General features: G+C 45.1%; 1 protein-coding gene across 1 annotated transcript; it reads left to right on the top strand.

Annotated features, from left to right (window-relative positions):
• Nucleotides 1-4,022: 4,022 nt before the first annotated feature.
• LOC129780226 (uncharacterized) lies at nucleotides 4,023-10,475 on the top strand. The gene has a single exon (XM_055788264.1). It carries the CDS (start codon nucleotides 4,023-4,025, stop codon nucleotides 10,473-10,475), a length of 6,453 nt encoding a protein of 2,150 aa, XP_055644239.1.
• The last annotated feature ends 1,348 nt before the right edge of the window (nucleotides 10,476-11,823 follow it).

The following is an 11,823-nucleotide window of genomic DNA, read 5'->3' as shown; positions in this document are numbered from 1 at the left end:
GAGAAGGGATGTAGATGTGTTATTCCCTGTTAAAAACTTCGTGGTCAACAATCTTGTTGGCCACATCAAAAGTCAGTGCTTCTACACGCAGTTTATCCGGTCTCTCTTTATGTATCGAGACGCCCGAAAATTGACGCAGCAAATCTCTTGAAATATCAAGAGTTCTCAACGATTTTCCCTTGGGCCGAAAGAAAACAACCCATGGTCCCTTTGAGGTCGATTGATAATAGCGCGTCCGCGCAACAATGGCATCGGTAGATGTCATAACGGTTGCGCAAACGGTGCGCAACCGTCTATGAAAAAAAACACACACACACACACACGCACGCGCGCTCAAAAACTCAACTTAAAACTAACTTAGACTAATAATTGACTGAAAATATATAAATATATATATATCTCAAAAAAAAAAAAAAAAAATCTTCCAAAAAAAAAACAAAATACTAATTTGCGGTGTCCGAACAACCTTGAACACCCCTATTCGAAGCTATACAACGCCGCACGCTACGAGGTAAACACAATAGCGTGACGGCAAAAGTTGTTGTTTATTATACTTCTCTATGATGAAATCGATGCCGCTGGAACCAATTCACAGATCGCCGGTCCGGCGTTGCCGGAGAGGTGCTGCTTCCTCGCTGTTCCGGGTATTAACGGCACTTATCTTGCCACGAACGGTCAAAGAAAAAAAAGCCAAAGGCACTTTGGCGGAGGGGGAAAAAAAACTTCACCAGCTTCGATTTGTAGCAGAGACGCGAACAATAAGCGTCCGGCTCTTTCAACTATCGATTGAGGAATGTGGGCCAAATGTATGTTGTCCATTCCCAAAAGTATTCTTGGACGTTCCCGGTCATATGACTCGATCGGCAGACCAGCTAAATAGTGGTAATGTTGCGATAAATCTTCGATTAACATCGTCTGTTCAGGTAGCTGCAAGCTTCCAACGGTGTGCACCTTTTGCAAAGTATTCCGCTTCAATTTGTTTGGTGCAGAAATGTCGACGGCACATTTTATTGATTCTCCTTCGTAACGACCCTGACCTGCGGTCCATTTAATGCAGAGAGGGTTCTTCTCTCCACCGATATCGAGCTCTTCCCATAGACTGTGCTCCATCAGAGAACAAGTTGGCCCGCTATCTAGAAACGCGTAGGTCGTGATCGATTTCCCGTTTCCATGAACGATGACCTTCACATACTTGAACAGCACTGCTCCAAGGCAACACTGATGTGCATTGCACGACGGATCTGCTTTCGACGACTGAGACGAAGGTGTCTTATGCTTGGCTTCGTCATGCAACAACTGATGGTGAAGATATGAAGAGCAACATTATACAGATAGTCCTTCAGCTTACATGCTTTCACTGTTGCACAAAGATTCTGCACTGCCACTCCAAAATCAATAACACTATCCAAATCATCCGCTGTAGGTTTCGGCATCGTATTAATTCGGATTTCCAAAGAGAGTTTCGAGACGTTTGATAATTGCAGGAATATTCTCGGGATGAAGCAACAAGCTTTTGACAGCGATAAGCGCCCGGTCTTGTAGACTGCGTTCTAATCGATCCATCCGATCCGATCGATCCGTAGCGTCATTGCGTGCGTATTTGTTCGAGTTGACGGTTTAAGGAGCATGCTCGATCAACTCAACTGTTTTAATAATAATGTGGAAAATTTATTCATATATATTATATATTCATCTATATATATAAAAATGGATTTCTGTCTGTCTGTCTGATTCTTATGGACTCGGAAACTACTGAACCGATCGACATGAAAATTGGTATGTATGGGGTTTTTGAGGTCAGGGAAGGTTCTTATGATATTTCCAGACCCATCCCCCCTTTCTAAGGGGGGGCTGTCATACAAATGAAACAAAAATTTCTTTATTACTCGAGAGTTAAACAAGCAAACGAAACCAAATTTGGCATGTGGAGGTTTTAGGGTGTAACAAATATTTTTACGGTGCTTAGACACTCCACCCCCCTCTTTAAGGGGCGGCTGCCATACAAATGAAACACAAATTTCTGCATTACTCGAGAATTAATCAAGCAAACAAAATCAAATTTGGCATGTGGAGGTTTTAGGGTGTAATAAATATTTTTTACGGTGGTTAGACACTCCACCCCCCTCTCTAAGGGGGGGGGCGTCGGAGGAGTCTGCCATACAAATGAAACACAAATTTCTCCATAACTCGAGAATGAATCAAGTAAATGAAACCAAATTTGGCATGTGGACGTTTTAGGTGGCAAAAAATGTCTCTATGGTGGTTAGACACTCCACCCCCCTCTCTAAGTGGGGGCTGCCATACGAATCAAACACTAATTTCTACATTACTCGAGAATGAATCAAGCAAATGGAACCGAATAAGGCATATGGAGGTTTTAGGGTGCAAAAAATGTTTCTATGGTGGTTAAATACTCCTCCCCTTTCTCTTAGGTGGGGGCTGCCATACAAATGAAAAACAAATTTATTCATAACTCGAAATCTAATCAAGCAAATGGAGCCAAATTTGGCATCTGAAGATTTTAGGGGGCACGAAACGTTTCTATGGTGAATGGACACTCCTCCCCCTCTCTAAGGGGAGAAGAGGGGAGGGATCTGTCTTTTTTCTATCATATTTTCTGTATCAAACTTTTATTCTATGTAACGGAGAAACATGTTAATTGCAAGTGTTTGAAAAATATTGAACGAGAACTGTGTCTGAAAATATGCTGATATTATAATGATGAGTTTTGGTAGAAGTACTAGAAATGTTTTAGTAAAAGGTAAATTCAACGGGGTCGATTTGAAAATCAATCAATGAACAGTTCTGTGATTGGACTCATGAACTTGTGTTTAGTAAGAAAACGTAAGTGTTTGAAGGTATTGATTTTTTTTTATTGCTATTGATAGCAAAAAACAAATTTTGGGCGGTACGAAGTTTGCCGGGTCAGCTAGTATATTATATAAAAGGCGATTTTGGACTGGTCAGCTTGTTTACCAAATCAAAACCCTGTCAAGAACTTATGAGGAGTGTTCGTACGAATAGTAGACGCAGCTTACAAGCAGTATTAGTGATTTGAGCTTAAACGAGCATCATGCATATTTCTTCTGCCTAGAACGAGATACACACTACAACCTGGCGCTGCTTGGTCTGTACCACCACGAATGGGTTATTTGAGCTGATTGAGAACTAAATTCATGTGAAACTGACGTTTATTTCGTAAAGGGGTGAGAGTTTTTCCATCTGGATTTTTCGCGCCTGGACACAACCATAAAGTTCAAATGGCCAGTCTTATGAATGAAGATAGTTATCATATCCCATACTATATACTTCAATTCAACCGTCTTCTTACAGATCGCTGGTAACTCAGAAAAATGGAATGGTTCTATAGGTCTGAAACGCAGTGTATGTCTTAACGACTGCAAGAGTTCATAGACAAAAAGCGATGCAGCGTTTTACTTAAAACCTCACTGAGTTTTGTTGACAAAAAGTGGTTTTTATCCAATAAAATCATTCTTGTCTTTATATTTATTTTCTTCGGGTAGAATCAAAAATAGTATTATTTTTTTAAAAATGTACAACCTGCGAAACAACTGTAATTTAAGAAATTACAGTGTACCGTTTTGTCTCAAATTCCGAACACTTAAGCTATGATGCCTATTGAACAGTGTCAACGCAGAATTCGCCGAGCTGGCAACCCTATCCACCGGCATTACTGAAGGGGCGAATCGGCTGTCAATGAGCTGAACGGTTGCAAGCAAGGCGGGCGATTTCAAGCGGAATGTCAAAATCATTTCCGCTTGCCAACGACAATCTCATTTCGGATTAGAAGACGAGTGTATAAAGACGTGTTAAACAAAAGTTAGAAATAGTGAAATTAAAAGAAAAGTGGGCGAACCAATTTTTTTTGAAGCAGGTAACAAAATTATCCTAAATTATAAAAACAAATATTAAAATAAATTGTCTATTCAGATTCAAGCTATCAAAAGGGTCACAGCCGACTTTTCACTACAATCTCGACAATCTTCAAAAAAATTGAGGTTATGGATGAGAACTCTCAACATTCGGTCGTGATGGATGGTGTGAGCATTGTGGAGCCCACCACGGAATCCGGGAACCAGCAATCGAGCTGTACCGAATGCCGACGGCCGGACAGCGCGGAAAATATGGTCCAGTGTGACAATTGTGATGGTTGGCAGCATTACACGTGTGCGGGAGTGGACGACAGCGTTGCGGATCGTTCGTGGGTGTGTGCCCTTTGTGCTGGACATCAGCAGCAAGATGATGTTGCCTCCAATCGAAGCGAATCCAGTCGCTGCAGTGCAACATCGGCATTTTCGGTGAGTTTGGGCCAGTTGGTGGAGAAGCAACAAGCGGAGCGAGCTCGTGCGGACTTAGCGCTGCAGCGTCGCCATCTTGAGGAGCAGCAGCAGCTCATTGACAACGTGCTAGGTGGAGAGGCAGTCAGCGGAGAGGCCTCAGGAGGCTGCGATAATTGCGTTTCTTCACGGGAAGTGAATTCCGAAACGTTTTCGGGTGAGCGTAAACGACCTCCAACTACACCTAACCCCGAAGCTCCCATATCATCGTCCGTGCGTCGCTCAACGCCATTGTTGGGTGTATCACGACTAAACGAACCGCCTATGGTTTCAATTCCATCTGATGTGCTGGACGAACTCGCTCTAAACCCTCGGCAGGAGGTACAGGACCCACATGCTGCTTTATCGGAACTACGGAATCGCGTCGAACGGTGTGAAAGGCGAGCAAATCCGACCCCGGAAGAACTGGACGCACTACGTGTCCAATTAGAGAGGTGCCGAGAACTTCTGGAGGGATTCCAATCCGGAAACGATGGGAGCAGAAACCGATCGTCGAACATAAACCAACCGGCAGCGGGTCAACTGTCAACGCTGGCGGCGAGCAAGCCGCTTTTGGAAAAGCAGATCGGTGCGATCCCGAAGGCGAGTCGTAAGTTACCACCTGTTCTGGAAGGTGATCAGCCAAGAGGACATTCAGCAACTGGACTGGAGGAAAGTACTGACCCTCTTTGGCCATTGAGGGATGTGGTAAGCCAGAATAATCCGCCCGTGGTAAGTCGGAAAGCCGCATCGATCGAAATGCGCCCCGAACATATGGAACCCCCAGGTAAGCGTCAAGCCTTGAGCCATTTGAGTAAATTTCCATCACATAATAGCTCCACGACCATTATAAATAAAGATACCCGTGAGCAGTCGCGAATTGACGCGCGCCCGGGAGAATTGTATATGCCTCCAACAATATCTTTTAATCAGTCGCGAGAATCACTCGCGCGTCCAAATGAATCAATAATGATTAATCGAAAAATATATCAAACCGAACACCGCTCGACCGGTGAACAAACGCGTGAAACTCCCCCGCGTACGGTTGATTTGTCTCAGTACCCTCGTCAGTCAGATAATTTTCAAATAAATCAAGTGATGCCTCCCTCACGATCAGTTAGTGCTCCCTCACAACAACAGCTAGCAGCAAGACAGTCCCTGGCAAAGGAACTTCCTCGATTCTCCGGTGATCCCGCCGACTGGCCGATTTTTATTTCCAATTATCGTTATACAACGGAAGCCTGTGGTTTTTCGGATGGTGAAAACATGCTTCGTCTGCAACGGTGCTTGACCGGACCAGCGCTTGAAACGGTGCGCAGCCGGTTGGTGTTGCCAGCAGCGGTTCCCCAGGTGATCGAGACACTCCGGATGCGGTTTGGACGTCCAGAATTGCTCATCAACGCATTGTTGCGTAAGGTGAGAGAAATCCCAGCACCAAGGTCAGACAGATTGGAAGGGTTGATCGACTTCGGGATGGCCGTGCAGGCTTTATGCGACCACATCGAAGCGGCGAATGAACGCGCTCATCTTTCAAATCCATCGCTTCTGCAGGAGCTTGTAGCAAAGCTTCCCGCTGATCAACGAATGATGTGGGCGGGATATAAACGAGGATTCCAACACGTAGACTTGAAAACTTTCGGTGATTATATGGCGTCAGTGGTACAAGACGCGACCAGTGTGGTTAGCTTCGAGCCCGAGGTTAAGAAGAACAGCGCTCGCGACCGCCTGAAGAACAAAGGATTTGTGAACACCCATGCAACAGATAAACCAACCAATTCCAGCGATTCTCCGAAGAAACCAATAGAGTCAGCTAAACGTTCCGACTGCTTGCACTGTAACCAAGATGGACACCGGGTGCGCGAATGTGGCGCGTTCAAGCAGCTGACTGTCGACGATCGTTGGAGAAGAGTCCGTGCATTGCAACTGTGCCAGAACTGCCTGTTCAACCATGGCCGACGTGCGTGTCGGGGACGGAAGACCTGCGACATCGAAGGCTGTCAGTTTCGCCATCATCCGCTCCTACATTCGCCTAGTGGACCTCCGAAGTTGATAGCACCGAAGGTTCAGGTGGCCGAAAATCATACACACCACCACTCGAATGCTTCTACACTGTTCCGGATCATTCCTGTAACGGTGTATGGGAAAGATGGGTCACTCAACACGTTCGCATTCTTGGACGAGGGTTCTGATCTAACGTTGGTGGAGAATGATCTGGCTACGACGTTAGGAGTAAATGGCACTCCACATCCACTTTGTCTTCGATGGACTGGGGACACTTCCCGAATAGAAAATGATTCTAGGCAAATTACAATCGAGATCGCTGGAATCGGGCAAACCAAACTACACAAGCTTGTGAACGCAAGGACCGTCAATAACCTTGGTCTTCCTCGTCAGAGTTTCCAGATGAAAGAAGCAGTGCGGTTGTACCCACATCTTAAGGGCATCCCGGTTAGCAGCTATCAGAACGTGAAACCAAAGATTCTCATCGGTATCGACAACCTGAGGCTGGCACTTCCTTTGAAGATACGAGAAGGTGATGGTGCGGCCCCAGTAGCGGTTAAAACCAGACTAGGCTGGTGCGTCTACGGGCCGCGAGGAAACGGCAAGCGCGAATCATACAGTTTCCACGTTTGCAAATGTTCCTGCGATGAGGATCTTCAGGCAACTGTGAAAGAATTTTTCGAAATTGAAAGTGCAGGAGTTATTCCGCCTGAGCCGTCACTTTCAAAGGAAGATCAGCGGGCATTAACCATCATTGAAACAACGACAAAACGATGTGGTAACCGCTTCGAAACGGGATTGGTCTGGAAAGAAGATCATGTGGAATTTCCAGATAGCTACCCGATGGCTCTTCGACGTTTGGAGTGCCTCGAGCGTCGGATGAGTCGCGATCCGGAGTTGAAGGAGAACCTTCACCGGCAAATGCGCGAATATGAAGCCAAGGGATATGCTCACAAGGCCATACCTGAGGAACTTGAAGCCGCCAATCCAAGGAGGATATGGTATCTCCCGGTAGGAGCGGTGGTTAACCCCAAGAAACCGGGGAAAATCCGTATGGTCTGGGACGCGGCTGCGAAAGTAAACGGTGTGTCTCTGAACGGCGCGCTACTCAAAGGTCCGGATCAACTCTCCTCGTTACCTGGAGTTCTCTTCCGTTTCCGTTTGTATTGCATAGCGGTCAGCTCAGACGTTAAGGAAATGTTTCACCAGCTTAGAATCCGCGATGAAGATAAAATTTCTCAACTATTTTTATGGCGTAACAATCCATCGGAGAAGCCCACTGTATACATGATGGACGTCGCGACATTTGGAAGCACCTGCTCGCCTGCTTCGGCGCAGTTTATTAAAAACCGTAACGCAGAGCAATATGCGGAATTACATCCGGAAGCAGCGAAGGCGATAGTTCATGACCACTATGTGGATGATTATCTGGCGAGTTTCAGCTCAGTGGAGGAGGCAGCGAAAGTAGCAAGCGACGTGCGATACATTCACGGTAAAGCAGGCTTCAACCTACACAACTGGAGATCGAACAGCAGCATACTTCTACAGAAATTAGGCGAAATCCAGCAAGAAGCAGTCAAGCAGCTGAATCTGGTGGAAGGAGGAAATACGGAAAGGGTCCTCGGTATGCTTTGGAGTCCTACAACCGACGAATTGAGTTTCTCCACTCAGATGAACGACGAGATGCAAATACTGATCCGTACAGATACACGTCCAACGAAAAGGCAGGTGTTACGATGCGTAATGACCTTATTCGATCCTTTGGGACTACTTTCGCCGTTTATCATTCACGGCAAAGTTCTGATCCAGGACCTGTGGCGAGAAGGTACGGACTGGGATGAGAAGGTCAGCGACGCAGTTTACGTGAAATGGCAGAGGTGGATAAAAATGATCGAATATATTTCCGATATCCGCATCCCAAGATGCTACTTCAGTGGTGCTACACGAATAACATATCAGAATTCCGAAGTTCACGTGTTTGTGGACGCTAGCGAAGTGGCCTATTCCTGTGCGGTTTATTTGCGCACGTTCAACGAAGAGGAGAATCCGCAGTGCTGTCTGATCGCCGCCAAATCGAAGGTAGCGCCTCTGAAACCCTGGTCTATTCCCAGACTGGAATTACAGGCATGTGTTCTAGGCACACGATGGGCGAAATTTGTTGTAGGCCATCTCGACGTTCCCGTAACCAAGGTCACGTATTGGACAGACTCCAGAACCGCACTGGCCTGGATCAAATCAGATCCTCGGAATTATCGACAATTCGTTTCCTTCCGAGTAGGCGAAATTCTGGAACAGACAACAGCGACTCAATGGAAGTGGGTACCATCGAAATCCAATCCTGCGGACGAAGCGACGAAATGGGGAAGTGGTCCGTACTTCAATCAAGACAGCAAATGGTTCCGAGGACCCAATTTTCTGTGGCTAGCGGAAGAAGAGTGGCCCCGTGTTAAAGAGCCAGTGGTGGCTACTGCAGAAGAAATGCGAGCGTCGATTCTTCATCACTGTACGATAGAGACAACCATAGATTTCCACCGGTTCTCTACCTGGGAGAGACTGCAACATGCCACAGCATATGTCTTGCGATTCCTGAATAACGCGTCCAAGAAGCAGCCGAAATACTCCGGATCACTACAACAGGCGGAACTGCATGCTGCCGAAGAAATCATCATCAAATTAACTCAACGTGAAGCTTACACAGATGAAGTTGCTGCATTGTCGAATAAAGCTCTGAATAAATCGGGACAGGAGGTCATCGGGAAGAACAGTTCCATATACAACCTTATGCCGTTCCTGGACGATCGTGGCCTGCTACGCGAGCGTGGCAGAATTGAGGCAGCTGAAAGTGTACCACATGAAGTGCGACATCCGCTGATCCTTCCGAGGAAGCATCACGTCACTGAACTCCTGGTAAACAGATATCATCGCCGCTACAGACACGGGAACGCAGAAACTGTAGTGAATGAGTTACGTCAGCTTTACACGATTCCACGACTTCGTTTAGTAGTGAAGAAAGCAAAACGCGATTGCGCGCTCTGCAAAATTCGTCGGACTCGACCAATGATTCCACCAATGGCGCCGCTTCCGGTTGCGCGTCTGGCCCATCACGAACGACCATTCACCTATACGGGGCTGGACTATTTCGGGCCGCTGCTGGTGAAGCTGGGAAGGTCTATAGTTAAACGATGGATAGCACTCTTCACCTGTCTGACAGTGCGCGCTGTCCACTTGGAAGTCGCTTACACTCTATCAACAGAGTCATGTATCTCCTGCGTTCGTCGATTCGTGGGACGACGGGGATCGCCGGTAGAATTCTTCAGCGACAATGGAACGAATTTCAAAGGAGCCGAACGAGTACTGCAGCACCAGATAAACCAGGGACTGTCCTCGACATTCACCAGTGCCAACACGAAATGGAGCTTTATACCACCGGGAGCTCCACACATGGGAGGAGCTTGGGAACGCTTGGTGCAATCAGTAAAGGCGGCTATGGCTGAAGCGTACATAAAAGGGAAGCTAGATGACGAGGGGCTGCAGACACTGGTCGTGGAGGCTGAAAATATAGTAAACTCAAGGCCTCTGACGTATCTACCACTCGAGTCTGAGATGGCAGAGGCACTCACACCAAACCACTTTTTGTTGTTGAGTTCAAACGGGGTAAAGCGACGAGGCGAAGATGTGGCTCTGGGTCAGTTGAACGACCTAGTACGCCGACAAATTCTGGGAAAATCCTGGGAACTGATACAACGTCAGTTGGAGACATTTTGGCAGCGCTGGCTAGTCGAGTACCTGCCCGTGATTCGCCGACAAGCCAAATGGTTCGACGAAGTCCGAGCGTTGGAACCGGGTGACGTGGTAGTGGTAGCGGAACCTACAAAGCGAAGTGGATGGGAGAGAGGACGAATCATCCGTATGATTCCTAATCCGGATGGCCGGTGCCGTAGAGCAGTGGTGCAAATCGGAGGAAAATCTTCAGTGCGACCGGTGACTCGGTTGGCGTTGCTCGACGTGGTAAATAGATGTGGAGTTCCGGAGGACTCCGGACTACACCCGGGGGAGACTGTCAACGCAGAATTCGCCGAGCTGGCAACCCTATCCACCGGCATTACTGAAGGGGCGAATCGGCTGTCAATGAGCTGAACGGTTGCAAGCAAGGCGGGCGATTTCAAGCGGAATGTCAAAATCATTTCCGCTTGCCAACGACAATCTCATTTCGGATTAGAAGACGAGTGTATAAAGACGTGTTAAACAAAAGTTAGAAATAGTGAAATTAAAAGAAAAGTGGGCGAACCAATTTTTTTTGAAGCAGGTAACAAAATTATCCTAAATTATAAAAACAAATATTAAAATAAATTGTCTATTCAGATTCAAGCTATCAAAAGGGTCACAGCCGACTTTTCACTACAATCTCGACAAACAGTGTCTTATTACTCAAAACTGTACTTTTTCGCGAAATCAATTTGATTTTTGGATACAATAGAGCCTTCTTTTTCATTTGACTTTAAAAAAAAAAAGATTTACAAATACATATTCATGGTGAAAAACTAAAAATATGATTAATCACATTTGTCTCATATTCCGAATACCATTTTTGTGACTGTCTCAAATTCCGAACAGCTAATATGTAATTTTTATGAGAAAAAACATAACTATTGAACTACTGAACCGATTTATATGATCGGTATATTAAACTAAAGCTATTCTTTTTTTGAAAAATGCTATACTCGCAAAAAAATTTGATTCTGTTTTTGTAATCACTGATTGAATTGTTTTTTATCGGTTGCATGATACAGGGACCAAGGGCGCTGTATTTTTTATATTTTTTTTCTTTAAAGCTGAAGGTTTTTTTACTTTCCATGTGCAAAAATAAGAGATCTGATTATTTTTTTCGTTTTTGAAAATAGGAACATGAGAAATCCAATTTTTCTGCAAGTACAATATTTTTTCAAAGAAGCCGGCTTATTACTTTTAATTTGATATGTGGATTATCTAAATCGGTTCAGTAGTTTAAAAGATATGAATTTAAAAAAAGTCATTTTCGGAAAAAGGGGAAAATTTGTTTTTCATATCAACGGTTAACTTTAAAAAATAATATTTCAAAAACGATAAAAATCACATCTCTGATTTTTGGTTTCTGGTGTAAGAAAAACCTCAAACCCGTCCAAATTCCGAACACTACTTGAATGCTAATTTAAATCAAAATTTCTGCATAAAGATCATTTTTTCCATCCATTTATAGTAGATTCTTACCTTTTATAGCACTCAACATGAAAACAGCAAACAAAAAAGATAAAACGTCTACAAAAAGTCACAGGAGGGTTGTATCCGAGACCGCATAGTTGACGCAGGATTCCGTTAGGCTATCTGTTGATTTTGGATATGTTTGAAGAATTACATCGTAAAAATATTTAATAACGATTTGGTGGCCCCGAAAAGGGCCATTTTGTTTGGTTGTTGGGTATTGATTGTTAACTCCACCAGTGTTTAC

The sequence above is a fragment of the Toxorhynchites rutilus genome, chromosome 3, assembly GCF_029784135.1.
Source record: "Toxorhynchites rutilus septentrionalis strain SRP chromosome 3, ASM2978413v1, whole genome shotgun sequence".
In the NCBI taxonomy this organism is placed as follows: Eukaryota; Metazoa; Arthropoda; class Insecta; order Diptera; family Culicidae; genus Toxorhynchites; species Toxorhynchites rutilus.
The sequence above is the reverse complement of the archived record's forward strand: the minus strand, read 5'-3'. Positions and strand labels throughout refer to the sequence as shown.

Bases quoted from the DNA above. Each gene is read 5' to 3' on its own strand.
- LOC129780226 (XM_055788264.1), top strand. From the start codon at position 4,023: ATGGATGAGAACTCTCAACATTCGGTCGTGATGGATGGTGTGAGCATT.